Consider the following 21,997-nt stretch of genomic DNA (forward strand, 5'->3'; position numbering starts at 1 on the left):
ACTCCTGAATGATGCCCTTTTCTCTGACCTCCTGAGTCATCCAGCTGTGTGAATGACCATGTTTCTCCTAAGCTTACTTTTAACTAAGCTTGCCCAACTCTTACAAAGTCAGGAAAGTTGCTACTAGCTCTGTCCCTTACTGTGACATGCTGGTGTGCATGTGTCACGCAAATGTCAGACTAAACATGACACAGGCTAATTCCTGACAGGAAAATACACTCTGACATATCTGATTAATGGTAAGGGGAGAAGGACTCTGCTTCAACATTTCTGCATCCTTGTATGATCTTCTTACAAATTTGCTATAAACTTGCACAGTCTGGAATGTCCTGCTACCATAAAATGCAGCTCATATGCCACAACTCCTTTTTTTATGAATATTTGCTGCCAAACTACTGACACCCTAATTTGCTGTTGGGATCCATACAAAACACTGTTCAATGTGCCGTGTTTCCACTGGCTAACTCAGGCAGTTTGGAACCGAGCACCAAGCTCACACTTTTCTTCCAAAAAAACCCCAAAAATCCTCCTGACCCCCTGTCACCAGAACCAGGCTCTACAGGAGTCTGATAAAACCACTGGCAGCTCAGGCAGCAGGAGACAACATGAAACACCTGCCCAACCTGGGTGTAGGTCCTGCCTCAACTTAATTGGCAACCACAGCCCGTACTGCAAGAGCTTGCAACGTGGGGGTGCTTCTGTTTAACAAGCTCCTGTTCGTGCTCTACACACAGACAAAGACCATAATTTTTAAATAGCTCCTCTTTAGATCAATTAGAATATCTGATTGGGACACAACTGTCAGTGTGCTTGAATCTATGCAGCTGGTGCAATCACCCACCACATTTTTTCCACTTTCTACACTCTTAACTGAGAAGCTAATTATTACAAAAGCTTCTTTCTTCAGTGCACGCTGCATCATGTGTAAATTAATCTTCTAGTAACCTTTGTTCCCTGCTCAGAACTAGGTTATACAGCTATTCCTTGTTATTACAAGCTCCAGAAAAGCCTGCTTAGTCTAATAATATTACAGGATAAAAGGCACCTCTCAACAAATCTCTCAAGGATGAGAGATTTGGTTTTGTTCTCATATCTTCCCAACACTTATTGCAATTCATACAGGCTGTACATCAAAACACTAATAGTTAGGGGAAGACTGCATCACCACATCTTAATCAGAGTGGCACCTAAAACATATTAGTCTGGAAATTTTGAGCTGACTGGGTTTTGTGGTATTTCTGTCACTGCTGAGAAAGTGTGTCGCTGAAACTTTCTTTTGATTCCATATAAACACCGTCTCAGGGATAAATCTGTATCCCTAAGGTAAACTAATGCAGCTTTAGAACTGCTCTGCTAAAGATTGTAGAGATAAGAAATGTTCTCCCAGACTCACCCAAGTTTGCCAGGGATCAGTATATTCCAGTTTCATTCACAACATGCTATAAAAAGTGGAGTATGGAACAGTAAAAATAGCAAAGTCTGGCTACCTAACTAGGGCCAGCATGAAGTCTTTTCCCTCGATTGAGAGGTATGAAATGAAGCTGAGGATTTCAGCTAGCAATAATGGAAGGCAACACAGTTTAGTTGTACAATAATGATTTGTAATTTCAAGAGAGCAAATATTGCGTAAGCAACATCTCAGGAGGACAAAATGTGGAAAAATTGTGTCTTGCTATTTTACATGTGCACAAGAATTTATGAGTTGATACTTGACTTGGCACTGAATTGTTACAGGAAGCAATTGACTAAGCTGTTGGCAGTGACCATAACATACAGTAATTAAGTTCCAAATCCTCACAAGGGGACCGAACCAAGGATATGACCAGGGCACACAGCTTTCAGGAAAGTGATTAAGAAACCAGACAGTTAGTTATTAACAGCCTAAAGGAGAAGTTTGGGAAAATAAAGTTAATGGAACTGATACAGAGGCTGTTTGAAAATATCTTAGGAGTAGAAAGAATATGTGTACATATTTCATGCCACAAAACAAAGAAACAAAAACCCATAAAGTAACAAAGTCTTCATGGTTAAACATTATGGTTCAGTCAACATAAACATGCTTCCTTTGAAAATGCAAAGGCAATAGAAGCAAACTACTAGATCATGAACTCTGGGCAAAATGAAGAAGAGGATGACAATGTCGGCAGGTTATAAATTAGAGCACTTGGTTTATGCTTTTAGACTTGAATTTTTCAAGTCTTTTGTAGTGGGTAGGTGCCAAAATGCCACTGAATTTCACTGTAATTTAAATCCTCTTTAAAATTCCATACATAGATCATTGTAATGAAAAAATTACATATAGGGAACTCTTTGCCTGTCTTTGAAAGCAATAGTAATTTCACCACTAAGAGACACAACTGAAAGCAGTTCCAATGAACACAGATTACAACAGTGTTAACATTAAAAATCTCCTGTTTGATATAATGTAGAAGAAGAGAAAGCACAGTTTCTGCTGAACTTCTGCTTGTTGCAATTTACTGAAAGTGTTAAAGATCGAGCAGCTCTAGTCTGTGCGTTAATAGTCAGGCTCCAAGTACGTTCAGAACAAGATGACATTCCTTGAACAAAGAAGTCTGTAATCTAAGATCAGAGAAATTAGGTGCATGTAAATCAAGATGGAGCAGAGTACAAGGTATCCTGGAGGTGCTGTTCAAACAACTTCACGATAACACTGTGAGATGCTTCATGTCTCAGGTCAAAAGCTAAATTCATAGCTAAAACATGCTAAACAAATGCTTGACTGGGACACCAGGGTAGTCCAGAACCTTCACTGACTGGTGCTCTCTACTACATTAACATCTTTGAAAGAAATAAGAACTGATGTAAAAAGTTATTTTTGTTGAATCATAAAAGGAAGGACTGCAAAGACACCTTCCAAAATCGATTCTCATGTCAAATGAGTCATGTAATGAAGGCAGAAGCAGTCTAAGCAATCGTGTGGCATACCTTCAGATGTGCCACTCAAAAGGTAACGAACAGTGGGACTATTGAGTTATTTGCAGCATCTCAGGAAACACTACTGCAGTTTCTTTTGGCAAATCACTTGTGCTAAAGAAGTATCTACATAACAGAATAATAAAAACATTGCAACATCTAATATTAAACAGGAATCTCTGTTCCCTTTGAAAAGTCTAATCACATGCAGCACCCTCATTTCATTTTACACAAAGAACTACTGGTCCATTAAAAAATGAAATTAACAGCAGGAAGTACTGATGTACATGGAAAAACTCAAAACATGACAGCTACAGTGAGCTAAAAAGAAAAGTATTGGGAACCATAAAAATCCAATGGAGTTATCTTCTTTCTGTTCTGGCAAAAAGAAGCCAAAAGGTTTAAAACCAAAAATGAATCTTCATGGTTAATGCAACTGCAACATAGATATTTTTACCTATCTCCTCACTTGCCCACAGAAGCTGCTGACATGTAACATTAGCGTGCCTGTTCCTTAGAAAAATCACTGGCAAAACCATCAGAGGGTACAGGGAAAACTGAGGATACTGTAATTTGTCATCTGTGTGTATTTATTTTTTCTTCACGCTTGAAATCACAAGCACAGCTTGTGTCTACTGGCACACACAGGAGATTAAAAGAAAACAGAAATTAATCAAAATTAAAATTTTTCCAATTGTAATGTAAGTATACAGGCTAAGAAAAGGACTGAAAAAGGCAAAATATCCCTGCCTCTATGTTGCTGACTTTCAATATCAACGTAATGGTAAGAAACTAAACAGCTACCTAGTTATTACTGTCAGATTCATAGGTCAGGCTCTTCACTGTGCCAAGTTTCTGCTCAGTGTGTGAAGCAAGGAGCACTACAGAGCAGCTTATTGTTCCCTGATACCACGTCTGGCCCCAGCAAACATGTAGGCTGAAGTGCCCTGGGTCTGCCATTACCTGTGCTAACACAAACAAATACACTTTCAAGCCTTTCTCTTTCCCTCCTTTGAACTATAAAAGCCAGGAAGGAAAAAGCAAGGGGTTTAGTGCAGGACTCTCCAGCCTGCCTTCACTCTGGGTTCTTGCCAACCTGAGAGGGTGCCTGCACGTGCTTTTACAGCTCCATAGTTAGATAGGGTGAAGCTTAGAAAAAGGATTGGACCTTGATGGAGAGTCAGTGATATTACAGACTAGCAATACAATCAAGAAGACCGAAAACACAAAGAGCTTACAAGTATTTAATTCTGGAAGTGTTATTTACATGACTAAGCATTTAATAAAAGCATGTCCAGTTCCAAAGTGTTGCCTGCAATCTGTTGTCTTGGATTTAAAACCAGACTGCTTGTACGCAGAAGGTTTTAAATCACCAATTTCATTTTCAATGGTAGATTCTCTCATGAAGGCAGAACAGAAAACATTCCTTCTCTGTTAATTTGCCAAATTTTGTTAATAACTGATTTGAATCCCACAGTTCTCTGTGTTTCAAAGGTACGCATCTGTCTTACTCTGCAGCTGCATATTATCTTCTTAAATCTTAATCTTGACTGTTATCCAGCAAGCAGTTTTTCTTCTATAATAGATTCCTCTAAGAAACTCAGTCAGGTTTTTGTTTTCCTGTAATGTTGGCCAAACTTCCTTTGAAATAATAAACTTTCTTACACTTCTTCAACAGTTTTCCCTTGAATTTCAATTCTGCAGATTGCACAATAGTGTGTTATACTTTTCTCCTCTTCCACAGTCCCATAAACTCCACAAATGTTGCTAAACTTTAGCTGTTCTCCAGTTCACTTAATTACATGGCTTCATGCTGGGGCAGTAAAAAGGCAGAAATTAGCAGTATCTCACTGACAGTAGAGTGATCTATGGACTAGGGCATGAGATAGTCCTGAGGTTATATTACTGAAATGGGATTTACAACCTAAATTAGGTATTTCAGCACTACAATGTCTGAAACTCTTACTAGAATTCAAGCATCTAGGAATCATGAGTCAGTTCTCCCCCACTTCTGCAAAAGGCATCATGTGTGACCATGGCCAAACAATTTAATCCCTTTGAACTTGTTTTCTACCACTTCATTGGCAACAGCAGAACTCATCTCCCTTGCACTGATGTTTTAAGGATTACATTATTTGTGCTTGTGATGCACTCAGGCGTAACAGCAAATACTTGTGGAAGCCTCCCAAGGCTTTCAGCTCTGAGATGATCTACGAGTTTCATCCTTTACCTCCTGAGGGCCATGAGTGCACCATTAGCACAAATAATACAAAATTTGGGGTTTGCATCAGAAAGCTGTAACTTCTGTATTTGACAGCATTTACTTATGCACTGGGGCCAGTCTAGGAACTGGTCCTGACTCAAGCATGCAGCATGGAAAACAACAACAAAAAATGAGGATTCTTTCCCCTTCTTCAACAAGTGATAAGTTTTAGATCGCAAAACAGTTAGGCCTAGTGGTCAGGGCAAAGTGCCAAGGAAAACCAAATAGGAAAACCAAGGCAGCAGGAAACTGAAGCAAAATAGGTGCAGATTGCCAGCAAGGATCATGGCAGAAATTAGGAAATTATGTACAACTGAAGCAAATCACAGCAAGGGCACACAGCCAAGAAAAATGGCACAGGAAAGACTTGAGCAGCAATCTTGTTGAGCTCCAAACCAGATTTAAATCCTCTTCAGAAGTCCCATCTTCTAAGAGACTACACAAGGTCTTCTTCCACAGCAGAAAGTAGACATAAGTAGCCATTCTGCTGGAGTTGGGAGCAGAGTTTTCTATGAGGGGTGTCCGATAGCATCCTCTGTATCCATGAATGTAAGCACTGTCAGCAAGACACTTGCATGAGAAAGTGGAGTATGGAAAAGGCAAAGCCGTAAATCTGCTCAAGGAATGGAAAAGAACCACATATTTTTAAAAGGTGTCAGAGGCTATACTGTTGCTGCCACAGACAGGGTATACTAAGAGCTCTTCTGCCCAAGGTTGCATGCCTGCCCCCACAATGATGCAGTGCCACCAAACAGGCTGCAACTGCAAATTGCATCTTAGTCCAGCACGGCTGTGAGAAAATTTGATGCAAAACATTTATTACAAGCAAAACACAAAGACTGCCTGCAGCTTCTGGCAGAACTAAACCAATAAACTGAGATTAGGTGGAACAGGGAGCCCAGAGAAGGGCTCCTCTCTTCAGTTGCTCCTCATTTTCTTTTCTTTCACCCAACTTTTCTCCACTTGCATATTTCTTCCTATTAGCTGGTCCTATTCCACTCAGTTATTTGTAGTTTGAACCATTTATTTCTTCAATGAATACTGAAATTCTCCATCCTGGTAGAAGTTACAAATCACAGACAATCGCAACTCCCACCTCAAAAGTGGTTTAGGTGCATTTCGGCCACAAAGCTTCTCCACACAAAACTCAAATGACTTTTAAAAAACAGACAAAAGGATAAAGAGGCTTCAGTACACACCATTAACACCACTCTTCTTTGACCTGGTGTCGGGCAGCTCGTACATCTTCCACAATCCAATAAATATATTGTACATTTTGCACAGAAGGAAAATCAAATTTGCGACCTCTAAAGATGTGTACCTTTCTTCCACAGGGCTTAATTTTTTTTCAGGTGTTAGACAAGATAAAAGCATGTTTGTGCTAGTACATCAGCTCATTTTTGCACCTGCTTTCAGGAATTCTCAGTAGAAAGTGCATAGGTGCATTCCTAAAAACTGTATATGAGAGAGCAAAACACAGGCCAATCAAAGCTCATATTGGCAAACTACCCAAAAACAAAGTATACTCCAGAGACTGTGTGCGCCTACTTAAGTCAAATTAACCCTCAACAACAATAAAAGTATAACACTGAAAGAACTTAAACTCTAGCAATCTCTGGAGTTATAAGCTGATCATGTGAGCTTTTACAGTGATGGTAATTTTTTTCTTTATCTTGTTGCTGGTTTCATGTTTTCCTTTATATTGGAAAGAGACAAAAACCTCACAGCTTTGTCCCACCACAAAAAATCCACACAGAAGTCACATCAATTAGGGGATTGCAGAGTGTATGGTACATAGAAAAATACAGAAAAAATACTTACACACCTGCACAGTTGGGACTAGGATCCCACATAACATGATTCACTAATTGGAACTGGTGCTAAGACAAATTTTGCCCATGGAGTGCTGTATAAAGCTAATTACTATTGCTACATTCCTAAATGGCATCTACACATCATGTAAAAAATTGCTTTTGTATAGATTACTGAGATTTAGAAAACAAAACTAAAACATCTGTTTAAATATTGGCATGATTTTCCTGTGTTTTTCCACAATTCTGCCCTCAAAAATTAGATACTGTCCAATGAAAATATCTACTTTAAACAATTTTTAGTCTGTTATTCATAACCTGTCAAGGATATAGCTATTACATGAATGTCATCATTTCCTTATAAGGCACACTGTGTTTAATCACAGCTAAGAGTGTTCACCTGAAATGATTCCAAAATTTAGAAGATTGTCCAAGACTACTAGAAACAAGTTAATTTTCCACCAGAAAACTTGGACAATTTCTGAGCAGAGTTACAGACCTCATACTGATTCTACATAAACTCTTCTGGAATCTGTTCTTTTTGCCTCCTGTTACATTCAGGAGTGCCTAAGCCAGCTATTCTTCATTCAAAGGTTTTGTGGTGCCAATATGAGCGGAATGAATTCTTTTTTTCACAAGCAGGCTATCAATACAATCAACTAAGGCAACAGGATTTACTCCTTGGTTTACAACTTTTATTTTGACGTTTATTACTTGGCTCATAGTCCTATTAAAGAAACTACTGCCACCGTAAAAATTCTGCTTGCCATTTACACCTACCCAGCTCTTCTGCAGCTTGTAAGTCTCTGCATAAAGAGGGAGAGACACACTGGCAAGCACACTGTTTCCCAGGCCTTCTATTACAATTACAAACACACTGGTTTGTTTTTCACCCCAGATAAGGTAATAAGAAAATGATTAAAAGAGACAGCTAGGTTAAGTAGCATTGTCAAAGAATATTAAAAGTTGGCAAAAAATAAATTTCTGTGTTAAAAGCATGATACCTTCTCTCAAGAAATGCCAGGAAGGGGATGCACAGTGTGCAAATATCTGATTTCAGAGCTGGGCACATACAAAACCCCACTCAGAAAACTATGAAGACTTGAGGAGGTAAGGGTAATTTTAACAGCCTAACCTGTAGCCCTAAAGCTTTAACTCTGTTTGATGAGTACTTTTGTCACCACTTCTTGTGAGCAAAGGAAAACTTCATGGTTTAAATCAAACCAAGGGTAGGATATGTATTTTGCATTATGCTACTTTCATTGCAGCATGTATTTCAGTTACTCTGAAAGAGTCTACAGAATTAATTAGTCTAATTAGTCTGCTCTTCATTATGCAACAGAAAGGAACAGCTTTTATTCCTGTCCAGAACTGATTTTGGTCCTTCCAGAAACTGGATTTTTTTCTGTTCTGCTCAAAAAATGTAGGACAGACAATAATAGTTTTTAATCTTCCTGCACATCTTGGAAACATTTTTTGTATTATTTTCTGCCAACCCACTTCTTCTGAGAGCTTTCACATGGTTCACAGCTAACGTAATCCTACATTTTAAAGAGGATGGATTACAGAGAATTATCCTCCTGGTTATATTGCAAGTGGTGAAAGGAACCTTTTTATTTTCCCTGATACAGCAGCCTGGAAACAACTGTGCCATTATGGTCAGTTTGTGCCCTTGGTCACACCATCACTTGAGTAACTAAGAGGAAGAGACAACTTTAAGGCATATTTTTTCCTGCTTCCCTTCATTTCAGAAGTAGTGAATTTTTTTTTTTTCCATAAACCACTATTGATGTTATCATGTGATTTACTTTCTCCTGCTGGTATTCATTTCTTTTTTGACTTAAGTTCATTCAGCCTGGCACCGTAATATGCTTGTGTTTTATACAGAGATCAGATACAATGGAAATTAATTTTTAGCTGTTCCCATTTCACTCTCCTAACAAAAAAATAAATAGCTGCGATTTGCAATTCCTGTCCTCCTCTGTCTTCCTGTTATAAATCAAAGGTAAGGGGAAGACTCAGTTTTGTTAGCTCTTCATTTGCTTTTCCTCCTTCTCCTACCCATACTCTTGGCATGAAGGAGAGGAATAAAGATGCCAAATAGTTCCTCTCTTTCCTACACCTCAATCAGATTCAAGTAAATCACATTTGCCTGTGAAAAAGTGGGTATTTGGTACCCTGTTCCATTTGGTATTTGGGTATTTGGAACAGGGTGGAACAGGGTATTTGGTACCCTGGTACCAAATTGGTATAAATGGAACAGGGTATTTGGTACCCTGTTCCATTTGCTGGCAATGAACAGTCTCTCAATGTTAAGATCATTACTAAACATTTAGCATATGTGGAGACCAAAGTAACTTTGGACAAAAGGCAAAGTTACACTGTTTTTCATGCAGTAGAAGTACTCGGTGAGAAGGATTTCTGGAGAAAGTTGCACAAACATGTCCTTCCAATTTCTGGCCAAAGGGCAAGAACAGTCTTCATGCTCTAGTTTTCAAGGTAAAGAGAGAGGACTATTGGTACATACAGCCCTCTGCTTTCCCTTGGTTTAAAAAGAGGTGTTACAGTATTTACTTTTGACTATTTATTGTTTTGTCCTGCTTTCCTGACTTACTGCAAACACAGATTTTTCAGTGAAAACAAAAACACTGGCATATCACTGTCTACATTCTGGTTTCTTCAGTCAAGGAAGGTGGAAAACACCTCTTTGCTGAATCTCATATGAAAATTTAAAAAAACAAAGAACTTCAAGCCCCATGAACAACGTTTTTTGACAGTATGAATTACTTCAAGAAGCTGTTCCAGAGGTTACAGAAGCTTTATAGTCTAACCATTTTAACCATGAACCATATCTATCCTAACCACATGCAAAGGCCCCAGCTGTGTAGTAAGAAACAATGGATTTTTGCACTAAGAGGCAAGGGATATTACCCAAGTAATACAGGATATTGCCTAATTTCTATAAAAGAAGTTATGGTACCAAAGATGAAGAGACTAAGGAAGTAATTGAAGACTGGTCCTCTAAACTTTGAAAAATTACACTCTTTTTCAAAGTTATCTTTTCCAAAGGTCATTACACTGATAATCTGAAGCTGTTCCACAACCATTTTGTCCAGTGTAATAAAATAAAGCTGTACAGTCTTCAACCCTAAAAAAACAAGACTGCTGCTCCAGTCAATAACTACTCTTAGATAGTCATCTCAGATCTCTTCAAACGAAAAGCTGATTTCTGTAGAACTGCTCAGGTTTTAAAATAGTGTAGTAGAGTGTATAATCTAGGCCAAGCTGTTGTGTTGTTAATGTATCCACTTAAACCAAGCACTTCCATTTTCATATTACTCGTTATCCCTTTGACTTGTTTTTCTCTCACAAGGAGAGGAGAACCCTTATCATTTGCCATGGAAATAATTTCTAGCTCTTTAGGAAAATGTTCTACTAGATTTGCTACACTTGAAAAAGACCCAAACTTATGCACTTGGTGCTCAACATATTTCTAGGCACGCACTGGTGCACAAACAAGTGCCAGCTTATTTTGTACAAAAGCATAAGCTACATTAGATTGCTTGGATGTATCCAAAATAGGCATCAATTGCTGTTTGTGCTCAGCAACAAACAAACTTAGCTCAGTTGGTTAGAGCGTGGTACAAGTAACACCAAGATTGTGGGATCAATCCCCATATGGGCCATTTACTTAAGAGCTGGACTTGATGATCCATATGGGTCCCTCCAAAGTCAGGATATTCTGTGAATCTGTGAAACCCAGTGAAAATCAAGACAAATATACATTCAGAATATGATGATTTCCAACAACTGTATAAACCAGTGCCAATGTCAAAAGCTAAGAAAATAAGATTTCCGGGTTCATTGGTCGAAGTTATTGTTCTAAAATTTAAAAAAAAAAAAAAAACAAGACTATGCCTGGAATGAAAACAGCAATTCTTCCATTCTGGAGTCTCAGGTGTACTTCATAAACATTTATAGTGGCCACAAGCACCTGTTTTATTATAGCTCAAGTATAATATTTGATTTGGACAATTTGAGAGGTAATTAATATAACAACCCTTTGTGCATATAGCAGAAGGAAATGCAGTTCATCTGTCAAACAAACTGCTCTGCACTTTCTTGCAACTTGGAGCAGAAGATGATGAACTGGCCAGTGTCTGCTATATCTGTTTACAAAATGAAACATTCACACTGTACTTTAAGTGTATTGTTCATCAGGTTTTCTCTGTAAGAGATTTTTTTAATCAGTAATTATTTCTTGGAAATCAGAGTTTAGTTGAGAGCTGCTTAGATGCAGGAAACATTAAAACACTGGCTTGCTCACCTCCAGGTGATGTTCTTCAACTGTGCCAGAATTCTGTTTGTGCAGCTGCTGTAGTGCTTTTAAAGTAGGTGAAAAATGAAATTGCTTCATGACTTATTAAGTTTGTTGGTTTGTATCTCTGGGTCAAGCATATTTTCCTCTGGACTGATCTGGAGGAGATAATTCTAGGGTTTCTGCAGATTATCAGTAGACTGTTCCCACATACCACCAAGACTGTTTGCAAGAGATCCTTAATAACCAAAGAGACAGGAAACCCTGACAGACTCCCAAGCACAGCTCTCAGCATAGTTCATAGGAATATTTCTCCATTACCACATGCTGTATGAGACTTCAAGAAAAGAACCAAGCAGAGCTATTTCATAATGAATTGGCTACTTCCTGCCTCATGGGAACACTGCAGGATCCTGAAAGTTTTACTGCCCATATAAACCATATTGTATATATTATACCAGGTAACCAGGATGCAGAAGCCATTCCCTTGTTTCCCCTTTGGTTGATGAGTCTCACCCATTCAAGCAATTCTGCATTTCCAGGACCTCCCTGGAATCAGCCTGCAGATGGGATCTACATATAGATGTGGCACTTAGGGACATGGTTTGTGGGAAGACTTGGCAGTATTAGGTTTATGGTTGGATCTGTTGATCTTAAAGGTTATTTCCAACCTAAATTAGTCTATCTGACTCAATTCAACCTGAAAACCCCTACGAGTAAGTTTATATATGGGGGATTGTGATGGACCAGTACAAAATAGCAAATAGCAGAGACCAAAATCGGACTTGCAACTCTTAAAGAAAGTATTTAAACAACCCTAAGAATTAGACTGATGATGTGAGTCCACAAGATTTTTACACTTAGTTCTGCAGTAGCTGCTTTAATAATCTTTAATATTTCTATATTCTTTTCTATAAGGCTGTTATATTCCAGTAGTCAGGCACTCATGAACACTACAATAGTAAATTTCCTAGTACCAAGAACAGTGAAAAACAGAGTTTAAGACTCATGAGGGATTATGATAGATAAGTAAGGTGAAAATAACTTATAGAACCCTGAAAAAACTTGAGTTTCTTTAAAACAAATAGTGCACAACAACTGAAATAAAAGATGCAAAGCTGAAGTCACCAAACATCAGGGTTGGTATCTGTTAAAACTAGTCTTGCAGCCCTGGGGTCTAAAGGATGCTCCAAACCATTCCTGGACAGGTATAAGTAATGGGACAGTGGAAGTGAAGTAATATAACAAACTGCTCCTGGAGGGCAGAAGAAATAGGACCCAGCATTTTGGGTTGCCTAGGACACAAACCCCATAAGCAGCTGAATTTTTTAAGACTTCATTATCACTTTACTTGTATTTCAAAATCTTGTAATTCTTTGAGGTATTGCAGAACACATATAGGACTATCACATAATCTTCAATTTTCAAGTTTATAAAACTGTTTCATGAACAAATTGCTCTACACTTACTTCAAATTGACCTAAACTGTTATTACTCACCATGGAAATATTTCCAGTGGCTAGTTCTCCCCATCTATAGCTATTAGTCAAGGTGACATAGGAAGTGTTGAAATGGCAGATCTTGTTAGAACACTAATAAGAAAGAAGTTAATAATTCTGCAAGTTAACTTTACGACCAATTAATCATACAATGTGATGAGTGCTGGAGGCATTCTATTCCAGATGCATATCCTAATTTACCTGCAATAAAGCACACCTCAGGAAGATAGCTTTGTGGTTGAAATATAAAGCATGCTGAGCTAAAAGAAAGTCTCTTCTGGGCTACCAAGAACTCAGGCTATGAAATAAAATCCCTTGCATTTCACGGGTGCTATACGATGCAGTGCGCTCTTACCTCCATGGGAAAGGCCTTAAAATTAACCGTGTGCTCAGAACCACGCTGGTTTTCTCTCCCCCAGTGAAATCGAACATCGTGTAGCTCAAACTCGTGTCCCCGAGGTAATGGCCCCCCTATCAACACTGGGAAAGAAGACAAGTAGTAAAGAATTTGAATTTTGAAACAGACGAGCCACTGAATATATTCTGCAAATACAACAAGGAGATTGTGGCAATTTTCTATATTATCAATGGTTCCAGAGAGGAGAAAAGTTAAGTTGACAGACTTGATATCTTTATTTCTGAAGAGCCTTGCAGGTACAGAACATGAATTGAGGAAGTTATGAAATACAGTAAAACTGCTGTCATAGTGAACTCTTTGTTTTATGACGCAGAACACCAAATACAAACATTGTACCTTTACCAGTCAGAAGTGGGAATGTTTATTGGTCTTATCAAGATATTAACTGTGTGCTCTAAACAGATGGCAGGGGCTCTAAATTGAACTGGGACGTTACCTCCAAGTTGTCCAAATGCTTAATACCCATAACCTATATTAACTATGGATAGAAAACTTTTGATTGCAAACATTTTTCTAGGTAAAGGTGTTCAGTCATATACCACCTGTCAGTCTTCCGAGGTACAGAACCCCTCCGTACAGAAATATAAATAAACCTACACGCTGGAGCAAATTCAATGTACCACATTTACTTTAAAACAGCTTCTAGGCAGCCATGGCTTTTCCTTACTTCAGTTTTTCAAACATCTGGATTTTCTTAAAAGCATCTGTCCACAATCGCAACACATGTACAAAAAAAATTGATATAGCCCCTCAGTACTTTTGCATTAATAGAAACTTCCACTAGAAGTAGTAAAAGCAAGCAATTGTGAGGTCAAATCTGCTATGGAATTAATCAACGGAAACATTTTGCCCAGGGATTTCTGAATCTGCTTTAGATCAAATATTACACCACAAGTGGGAGGTAACTTCCCACTAAAATTATTGAATATTGGCTTCTAGGCAGGGCTGAGTTTTATTTAAGGGCATTCACAGTCTCCCCCAGAATCCATTAAATTCTAGCTTACATTTCACAGACTTGGAATGAATCCTTTACAACCCCTGATAATTAATAAGGATTATGTAACTTCATGAACTACAGCCTTAGGGAATTAGTTCCATAATATATAGTTATTTTGACACACAAACTATACAGCCTGAGTTTGGAGCACAAGCCATAGTGTAATACCAAAACATGGGTTAGCAATTGAATCATATTGCAACTGTACAAACACAAAACCAAAGGTATAGAGCTATAAAAAACCTGAAAGAAAACAGAACAATTATGGTTTTCAGAAGCAATTATGCTGCAGGAAAAAAAAGTCAAATTTTCCAATTAATCCTCCTTTAATAATTCTTCACAACTAATCTAACAGCCATTAGAGTTTCTAAAATGAAATGTCCTAAATGTAGTTACAGATTCAGATTTGTTTCTTAACCTTGTCTTTTCTATATTCTATCTATACCTATATTCCCTAGAGGGAAAATCTACTAATCTGGTGAATACTGAGGGAAACAACCAATTGAGCTACATAAAGAAATCTGGACAAATAAAAAAAAACATGAAACTCAATTACTGATCAATTAGTAAAATATTATTATCATTATTATCGATTAGGAAAATTGAGCATTTTCTCTGTTTTAAAATATTGCTCCTATAAAAGCTGTAACTAGAACAAATGTTCTCTATATGATGCAGTTCTGGATCTCCAGGAGCTTCAAAGTTTATTTTCAAAGCTCCAGTTACAACATTGATCCCACGATAAAACTAATTCATACTTGGTCATGGTTCTTCAACCTAATGCACAACACATATTCCATCATGAAAATGAAAGCAGCTGTAAGAATGTCTGCAATTAAATAATGAGAAGGATTTGGGAATTCCATATGGACTGAGTGTCTTGAATTAAAGGATAAAACCAATAACCACTAATGACAAATTTATTTTTAATAAGTATCTTAATCAGTTTACTTTTTTCCACAAAGGACTTTTTCTTTGACTGTTAACATTACAGTAGATGAGGATCTCTTGCACATTAATTGGACAGAGTTTCAAATGCATTTAGTGCTCAACAGTTCCCACCAAAATAATCTAGCTAAATGGATTTGTCATCAGAGATCCCCTGTGAGGAAAAGAAACTGCAGGAGTTTCTGCAATCCCTGAAAAATGGCCAGAATACTAGGTCAAACACAGCTTATTAACTCTTTTCTTCTCTTGGTAGGTTTAATAAATGTTGGCTTCTCCCTCCCAAATTATTCCCAGTTTACAAATGGAGAATGGGAAATTACGTAACATGAAATCTACGGAAAAGCTGAAACTAAACCAAGATTTTCTAAATCGTAATTCCGTACTTGAGTCATAAACTTTTACTCTATTTCACGTTTTCTTATAATTCAAGACTCATCAGTCTGCCCAGTCTGCCATCACACTGCATACAAGTATAAAAAGAAGTCTTTCCTTTTTTCAAATTCTCTCAGTGATTTGGCATACACATTTAGATGTGTTGGTCCCATCTTATTAGTTACCACTACTAAGTTACAAACCACCCTTGGGAAAGGTAGGATTGAAGGAGTTGCATTTTGGCATGCAAGTGATGAGGTCATTTGTGGTCACTCTCACTTCCTCCACAGAAGAATTCTAGAATTCCTGATCATGCAGGGAGAACCTTACCCCTTGTGAAAAGAGCTCTGCTTCTGATGAAGCAAGAAGTAAAACTGTCTGGAAGTATATTTCTCTTTTACTGCAAATCTGCAAAATTCCATGGGAAGAAATGTTCTATGTTGCAAAAATACACGGACATTATCATAGAAAGGAAATTATAAAGGAAAGCATCAGTATTAAAATAACAAAGCCTTCCTTTTTAAAAAATTCAGTGTAAAACTGAACTGACTCCCTCATTTCGCACAGCTGTAGTTCTCAGTACTGTTGAGGTCTAAGAAGGAAACAAAAGTTGGAATGTCTCATGGTTTGACAATGTTCAGCTGTTTAAATGCCCCCAAAAGGCTGTTACTAGCTTAGACTGGTTGGAATAACACAGATGCTCTTCCAAACACAAGGTAAGAACTACTGCAGTGCTGTAAAGCACAATGAACTTTTTTCTCCCTAATTTCTTGTCCCCTTCATATAGAATAGTTTACCCAGATGAAAGGTCTGGATACTGCAATTTCACTTACATTGGAATTGTTTCCTTTATTATTTGCTTCCAACTCGTATCTGATGAGTGACACCAAAAATGTCATCCTTTAAGAAATGAGGACTGCTTTCTACTTGGTCCTCATCAATATTGAGAGCATGTATAACTGGTATAGCTATCTTAAGCTGTCCAATTCTGTACTTAGTATTCAGAACCCACTCAATTTAGTGGAAAAAAGCACTTGTAACTTACATGGTCTTTGAACCATGGACAAATCTTGCCAGCTGTACAACATAGTTTGGCACTACACTGTCTCTGAATGCAGACAGCTGTTAATGCCAGTGGATACCACCACCACAAGAGGAAATTATGGACATGCTTTGAAGCAATCTGACTGACCACCAGTTTGGCATCGAAATCTGCAACTCCCATTGCAACACTTACTCCTCTTCCTACCAAAGTCAACAGCAACACTCTCATCGGGCATAGTCCATGCCGAATGGGCACAACCGCTCAGCACTGGAAAAAGCTGCTTTTCCTGCACTCCAGGACACAAGTAGAGTAGTGGGTCTTCAGGCAACACAAGCTTTAGCCGGGAATTGCAAGGCCATGTTTCAGCATACCTGATTTTGACTTCAGGGCAATCTGAATCGAATGCCCGTCGTTGATCACTTCACAGTCACGACACACCACGTAGTTCGGGGACAAACGCACTTCCAGGAGCGAGGGGTCGTATTTAGCTTCTCTCGAGTTCAGGTTAATGGGCGACTGGTACTCCCCGTTAGCATCGGGGAAAATCAGCCCCCACTCCACTCCTGAAGCACAAGGGACAAGCAGTTATGGGGAGACCCGGGTGCCATAGAGCCTGCCCGCCCGCTGCCCGGCGAAGGAAGGGGTGATCCTCCGGACCCGGCGGCTCCTCGTCCGCCGCTCCGCGCTGCCCTCCGGCCGGCGGGGACAGACCTGCCGCCGCTGCGGGGCTGCGCTTCCCCGCTCCCCGCGGCTCGGGGCGGCCGGGCAGCGAACCCGCTGCGCTCCGCCACTGAAATCCCCACACCGCCTCCTCCTCCCCCGGCCGCGGACAAAGTTTTTCCCCGCAGCCCGCTCCTCACCTTCCTCGTAGCCCCACTCCGGAGCCTCCTCCCGGCGCGGCGGGGGCTCGGCGCCCTCGATCAGGCTCCTGTCAGCCATGGGCGGGCGGCCCGGGAGCGGCCGGGCGGGGTGAGCGGTGTGCGAGCGTGTGCGGGGCGAGGCGGGCTGGCGGCGCTCGGCTCCGCGCCTGGACCTCCTCCGCCCTCCGCCCTCCGCCCCCACCCGCGGTGTCGGCGAGCGCCGGGGCAGGGCCGGGCCGGGCCGGGGGTGGCCGCAGGGCAGCACCGGGAGCCGGGCGCTGTCCCAGAGGCGCGGCGCGGCGGGCGAGAGGTGAGGTGGCAGCAGGCGTGCCCCGCGGGACGCTGCTCCCCTCAGCCTCCCCGCGTCTGCCCCGCCGTCCTCCGCAGGATGCTTCCCTAGCCCGGGTGGGTGGGTGGGTGTCTCCGCAGCTCCCGCTGCCCCTCCAGCTGGGCACAGGCGCTCTGTGCACCCGGGGACACCCAGGGAGAGCAACTTCAACAAGGGGAAGGGCAAAGCGCGGCCGCTGGGGAGGAACAACCCAGGCGCCGGGACAGGCGGGGGACTAGCTGGCTGGAATGCCGTTCGGCAGGGGAGCGGTGGGTCCTGGTGGTCCGACATGAGCCAGCACTGTGCCTGTGCGGCAAAGAAGGTGAACAATACCTTGGGCTGCGTTAGGCAAAGCAATGCCAACAAGTCGAGGGAGGTGATCCTGCCCCTCTGCTCAGCACTGGTGAGGGCACACCTGGGGTGCTGGGTTCAGATCTGGCTGCTTCGGTACAAGAGACACGTGAATATACTGGAGAGAGTCCAACAAATGGTCATGAGTGTGGTTAAGGTACTGGACCATCTCTCCTATGAGGAAAGGCTGAGAGAACTGGGACTGTTCAGCCTAGAGATGGGGTTCCATGGGATCTCACGGGCGTGTTTAAATACCCAAAGGGAAGATGAAAAGAGGATGGAGCCGGGCTCTTTTCCAGGGGCCCAGTAACAAGACCAGTGGTAAGGGGCACAAACTGAAACATGGGAGGTTCCTTTTGAACATCAGGAAATACTGTTTAGGGTTAGTATGACTAAGCCCTGTCACAGGTTGTCCAAAGAAGTTGTGGAGTCTCCATCCATGAAGGTATTCATCTGAACAGGGTCCTTGTTCTGGGCAGCCGTGCTTGAGCAGGTGATTTGGACGAGATGATTTCCAGAAGTCCCTTCCAGTCTCAACCATTCTGTGATTCTGCATTTACTCCTCACCACAGAGAACTGTGCCCTTCCTGTGGAGGAACAGAGACCCTCGGTGAGGATAAGGCCCTCTGTCCTAGAGTATGAGGTGTGCCATCAATCCTTAGTGCAAATTATACAAAATGGAGGGTTTGAGGAAAGTCTCTCCCCAACACGAAGATGCCTCAGTTCAAGGTTATGAAAGGACTCTTCATTCTCCTTTGAAAACTGCGATGTATGGAACTAGAGAATATTCATTCTGTCAAGGGAAAAACGGACAGAAGGGACCTCTGTTATAGAGATCTCTCCTAGGCAGTGGCCCAAAAACTTGCATCAGTGACAGGAAGGGAAACAGGAATAGTACTGACAGTCTGCAATCCCTGACAGCAATTCCAAAAGGTAACAGAGGCAGTCAAATAGCATTGCTATAATGGTAAGAAGTGCCCTTTGCTTACCGTTCTTGCCCACTTAGAGACAGTGACCAGACCTCCCAGACCTCCCTGAATTCTGGTGTCTCAAGAGGATACCATCTTGATCCTGTGCTGTCGATCCACAAGGTTTGATGTAGGTGTGGAGCTCATTGTGCTTCAGTGATCCCCAACTCAGCTGCCCAACTCAGTGATCCCCAACTCAGTACCTGTGATTCCTGTGCAGCACTGACATGGAAGCAGAAATTATTATCAGTGTGAATGTGGGATGAAAAAAGAAGAACTGAGACGAAACTTCATTAATGAAGCAAGAGAGTAATGGTTCATGAGCTGCTTGCAAGGTGAAAAGAAAATAGGGTAAAAACAATAGAATTGACTGGGTTGGGTTTTTTCAAGAACAGAAGAGAAACACAGATTTCCCTCTGCAGTATCATACTACTCAAATTACAACATGGTGCAGCTTATTGAGGCAAACAAAACAAAGCAAAACAAAACATTAAAAAAAAAATAGACATTTTTCATATAGTGAGCACCTGACATCAGTGCAAACAGAAAGCTCAGATTTTTTTTAACATGCATTTTTGTCACATGAGATATGTTGTATATGCATGCCCATCTCCCATACCAAACTAGCTTTATTAAGTTAAGGTTCATCATCTCACTTCTTAAACACATACTAGCTGCTTCTATTAATGTAAATTCCTTTGAATCATTATTCAACCACATGGGGAAAAAACAAACATTACCCTAAATCATCACCAATTCTGGTGCATCTGACTGGAAATTCATTTTCCTCTTCAAACAGAGCCTCATATTTTGGAAACCAGCCAAACAGACCTAGGAGGCTGGGTTCATTCCCTTACTCCTTAAAATACAGTATTTCATTCATGCTCTCTATTAAGTCCTTTCCTGCAGTGACCTTCCTGTGGGATGTCTGTTCTAGAATTTCATGTTTATGAGAGGCAACACTATCAGACCTGTGAGTTCCTGTTTTGCAATAAGTACTTTTTATGGATTCCCATAGTTTTGATGGCTTCCCTTCATTACTGAACTTAAGAACTAAGCAACTTATATTTGTTGCCCTTCCTTTTAACCTTTCAATTCTTTCCATATCCCTCTGCAAAATTAGGCATAACAGGTAAAACCTTACTGAATAGTTGACATTTCTTTATTCCCATATGTCTGCTGAGTAGTTTTTGTGCAAATATCCTGTTTCTTCCATAGCATCTCTCAGGCATAGTATGATCTAATCAACAGATTAGATTCCACTGAAGATTCCTAGGATTTCTTTAATGGTGAAGTATGTAAGTAACAAAGGAGTTTGCTTGTCCACAGTGAAATGGAGCATGGGACTGAGCTCTTACATTAAACTGCAATCACAAATGCAGATATTGACCTTATCAATCTCTGCACAAAGCAACTTGTTCATTTATGGAACCAGCTTCAAGTAAAAGGGTTGAGCCAATCCTACGGAGATAGTGGCATGATCTAATACTTGTTCAAGATCAGTGGGATTGGAGCTCTTTTAATGATGTAGGCAAATGTGAACTTGTTAGTGTAGAAGCTCCCAATAGTCGAATTTACTATGAAAATACATTAAATATGTAATACATATAATTGCACTCTTTATTCTGTAAAAATGCATTCCTCATGATGTTTGCTACATTGGCTCAACTCACTGAAAAAAATCTATAGATAGGTATAATTATGGCCCCCAAGCTAATATCAAATTGTTGGGCAAAAAGTAGGAGAAGCTCAGCCTACATGGCCTTCAAAAGTGACATAACACCTCATCAACTGAAGCAGGAGCAGGACACCTCTCTCCTGAATCCCGGTTCAGCCTTTGATTCTGTGGAACATGCTGACTTCTTGTTTAACTGGGATTAATGATCACACCCTTTGATTGTACCAGGAATAAAAAGCTCAGGCACAGATCCAGGGCTTAATAGTTCCTCTTTGAACTCACACAGCAGTAGTTCAGAAGCAGTGTAGTCTCTGACATTCATTTTGTCAAATGAGAAATGGCATTTTGAGGCATGGTTGGTATAATACTTAATCCTGGTGAAATTCCAAGCAAATATTCTTCCATTTTCTATATCTAGATTTATTTATTTGTTCTACATGATTTTTTTTTCAGAATATATTTTCCCCAAACACATTAAAAGGTATATTCTGGGAAAACGAGGCCTGAACCAAAATTCTCCATCCAAATACTGTGAAATTTGTATGTGTAAATTGTCATTAATGACTAGCAACATTTTTTAAAGAGGGTACATGTCCACAACTTTACTTACTGCTTTCACCACTCTGAAAAGGGAGAGTTCAACGCAGAGAACTGTTCAGGTTGCTAAGAAATCTACAGGAAAAAGCAAAAGCAGAATTACATACAAGTTATTTTAGACTATACGTTCCTACCTGCATGATTCTTTGCAGCCACAGAACTGACAGTTATTTCCTTGGTGTGAGGGATGAGAAATTCACTGTGATATTATCCTATTTCCTGTATTATCCACTTTTTTCTTTATTATGTTGCTGCCAGCATAGAGTATTTGAGGGCACACAGGATTTAATATTTTGATGAGGAGAGAATTGTTCTATGGAATATTAGAGCATTCCATTTGGGGTAATTTAGAGTCTATTTATGCTTCTGTTAGGCAGATCTTCATTCTTGCCAAGGTGTCCTGAAAGAAAAGGCAAAGTACATACAGCAAGACAGGCAACTGAAGGGACCCAGAGCATCTCATTTTTCCAGTGAAAAGGGCTTCCTATTTTTCTTCCTGTGTTGACTATGAGGTTGACCAGCAAACATCTCCCACGTGGTCTTGTTTCTATCTTTATTTCTAGCCAGATTATTCTCTCAAATAAGTTTGATTCTTTTCCAAGTGTAGAAG

The 21,997-nt window shown here is 40.2% G+C and overlaps 1 protein-coding gene across 7 annotated transcripts in view; it reads right to left on the minus strand.

Moving 5' to 3' along the window:
- CA8 (carbonic anhydrase 8 (inactive)) overlaps positions 1-18,097 on the minus strand; it is a 67,939-nt gene extending 49,842 nt beyond the window's left edge. For 4 of the 7 annotated variants that reach the window (XR_014850123.1, XM_085052898.1, XM_085052896.1 and 1 more), the window contains exons 1-3: positions 17,466-17,676; positions 16,977-17,168; positions 13,181-13,305 (exon numbers count right to left, since the gene is read on the minus strand). Coding sequence is in view for 5 of the 7 variants with exons in the window: in XM_085052898.1 (XP_084909024.1) it covers positions 13,181-13,305; positions 16,977-17,168; positions 17,466-17,544 (396 nt within the window). In the remaining 2 variants the exon portion in view is untranslated. Of the gene's footprint in view, positions 1-13,180; positions 13,306-16,976; positions 17,169-17,465 lie in introns of all 7 variants that reach the window. The other 3 variants (XM_085052899.1, XM_085052895.1, XR_014850124.1) reach the window with 3 other exon arrangements.
- Between the last annotated feature and the right edge of the window lie 3,900 nt (positions 18,098-21,997).

The sequence above is a fragment of the Lichenostomus cassidix genome, chromosome 2 (genome assembly GCF_008360975.1).
Source record: "Lichenostomus cassidix isolate B80296 chromosome 2, HeHo_3.0, whole genome shotgun sequence".
Taxonomy (NCBI): Eukaryota; Metazoa; Chordata; class Aves; order Passeriformes; family Meliphagidae; genus Lichenostomus; species Lichenostomus cassidix.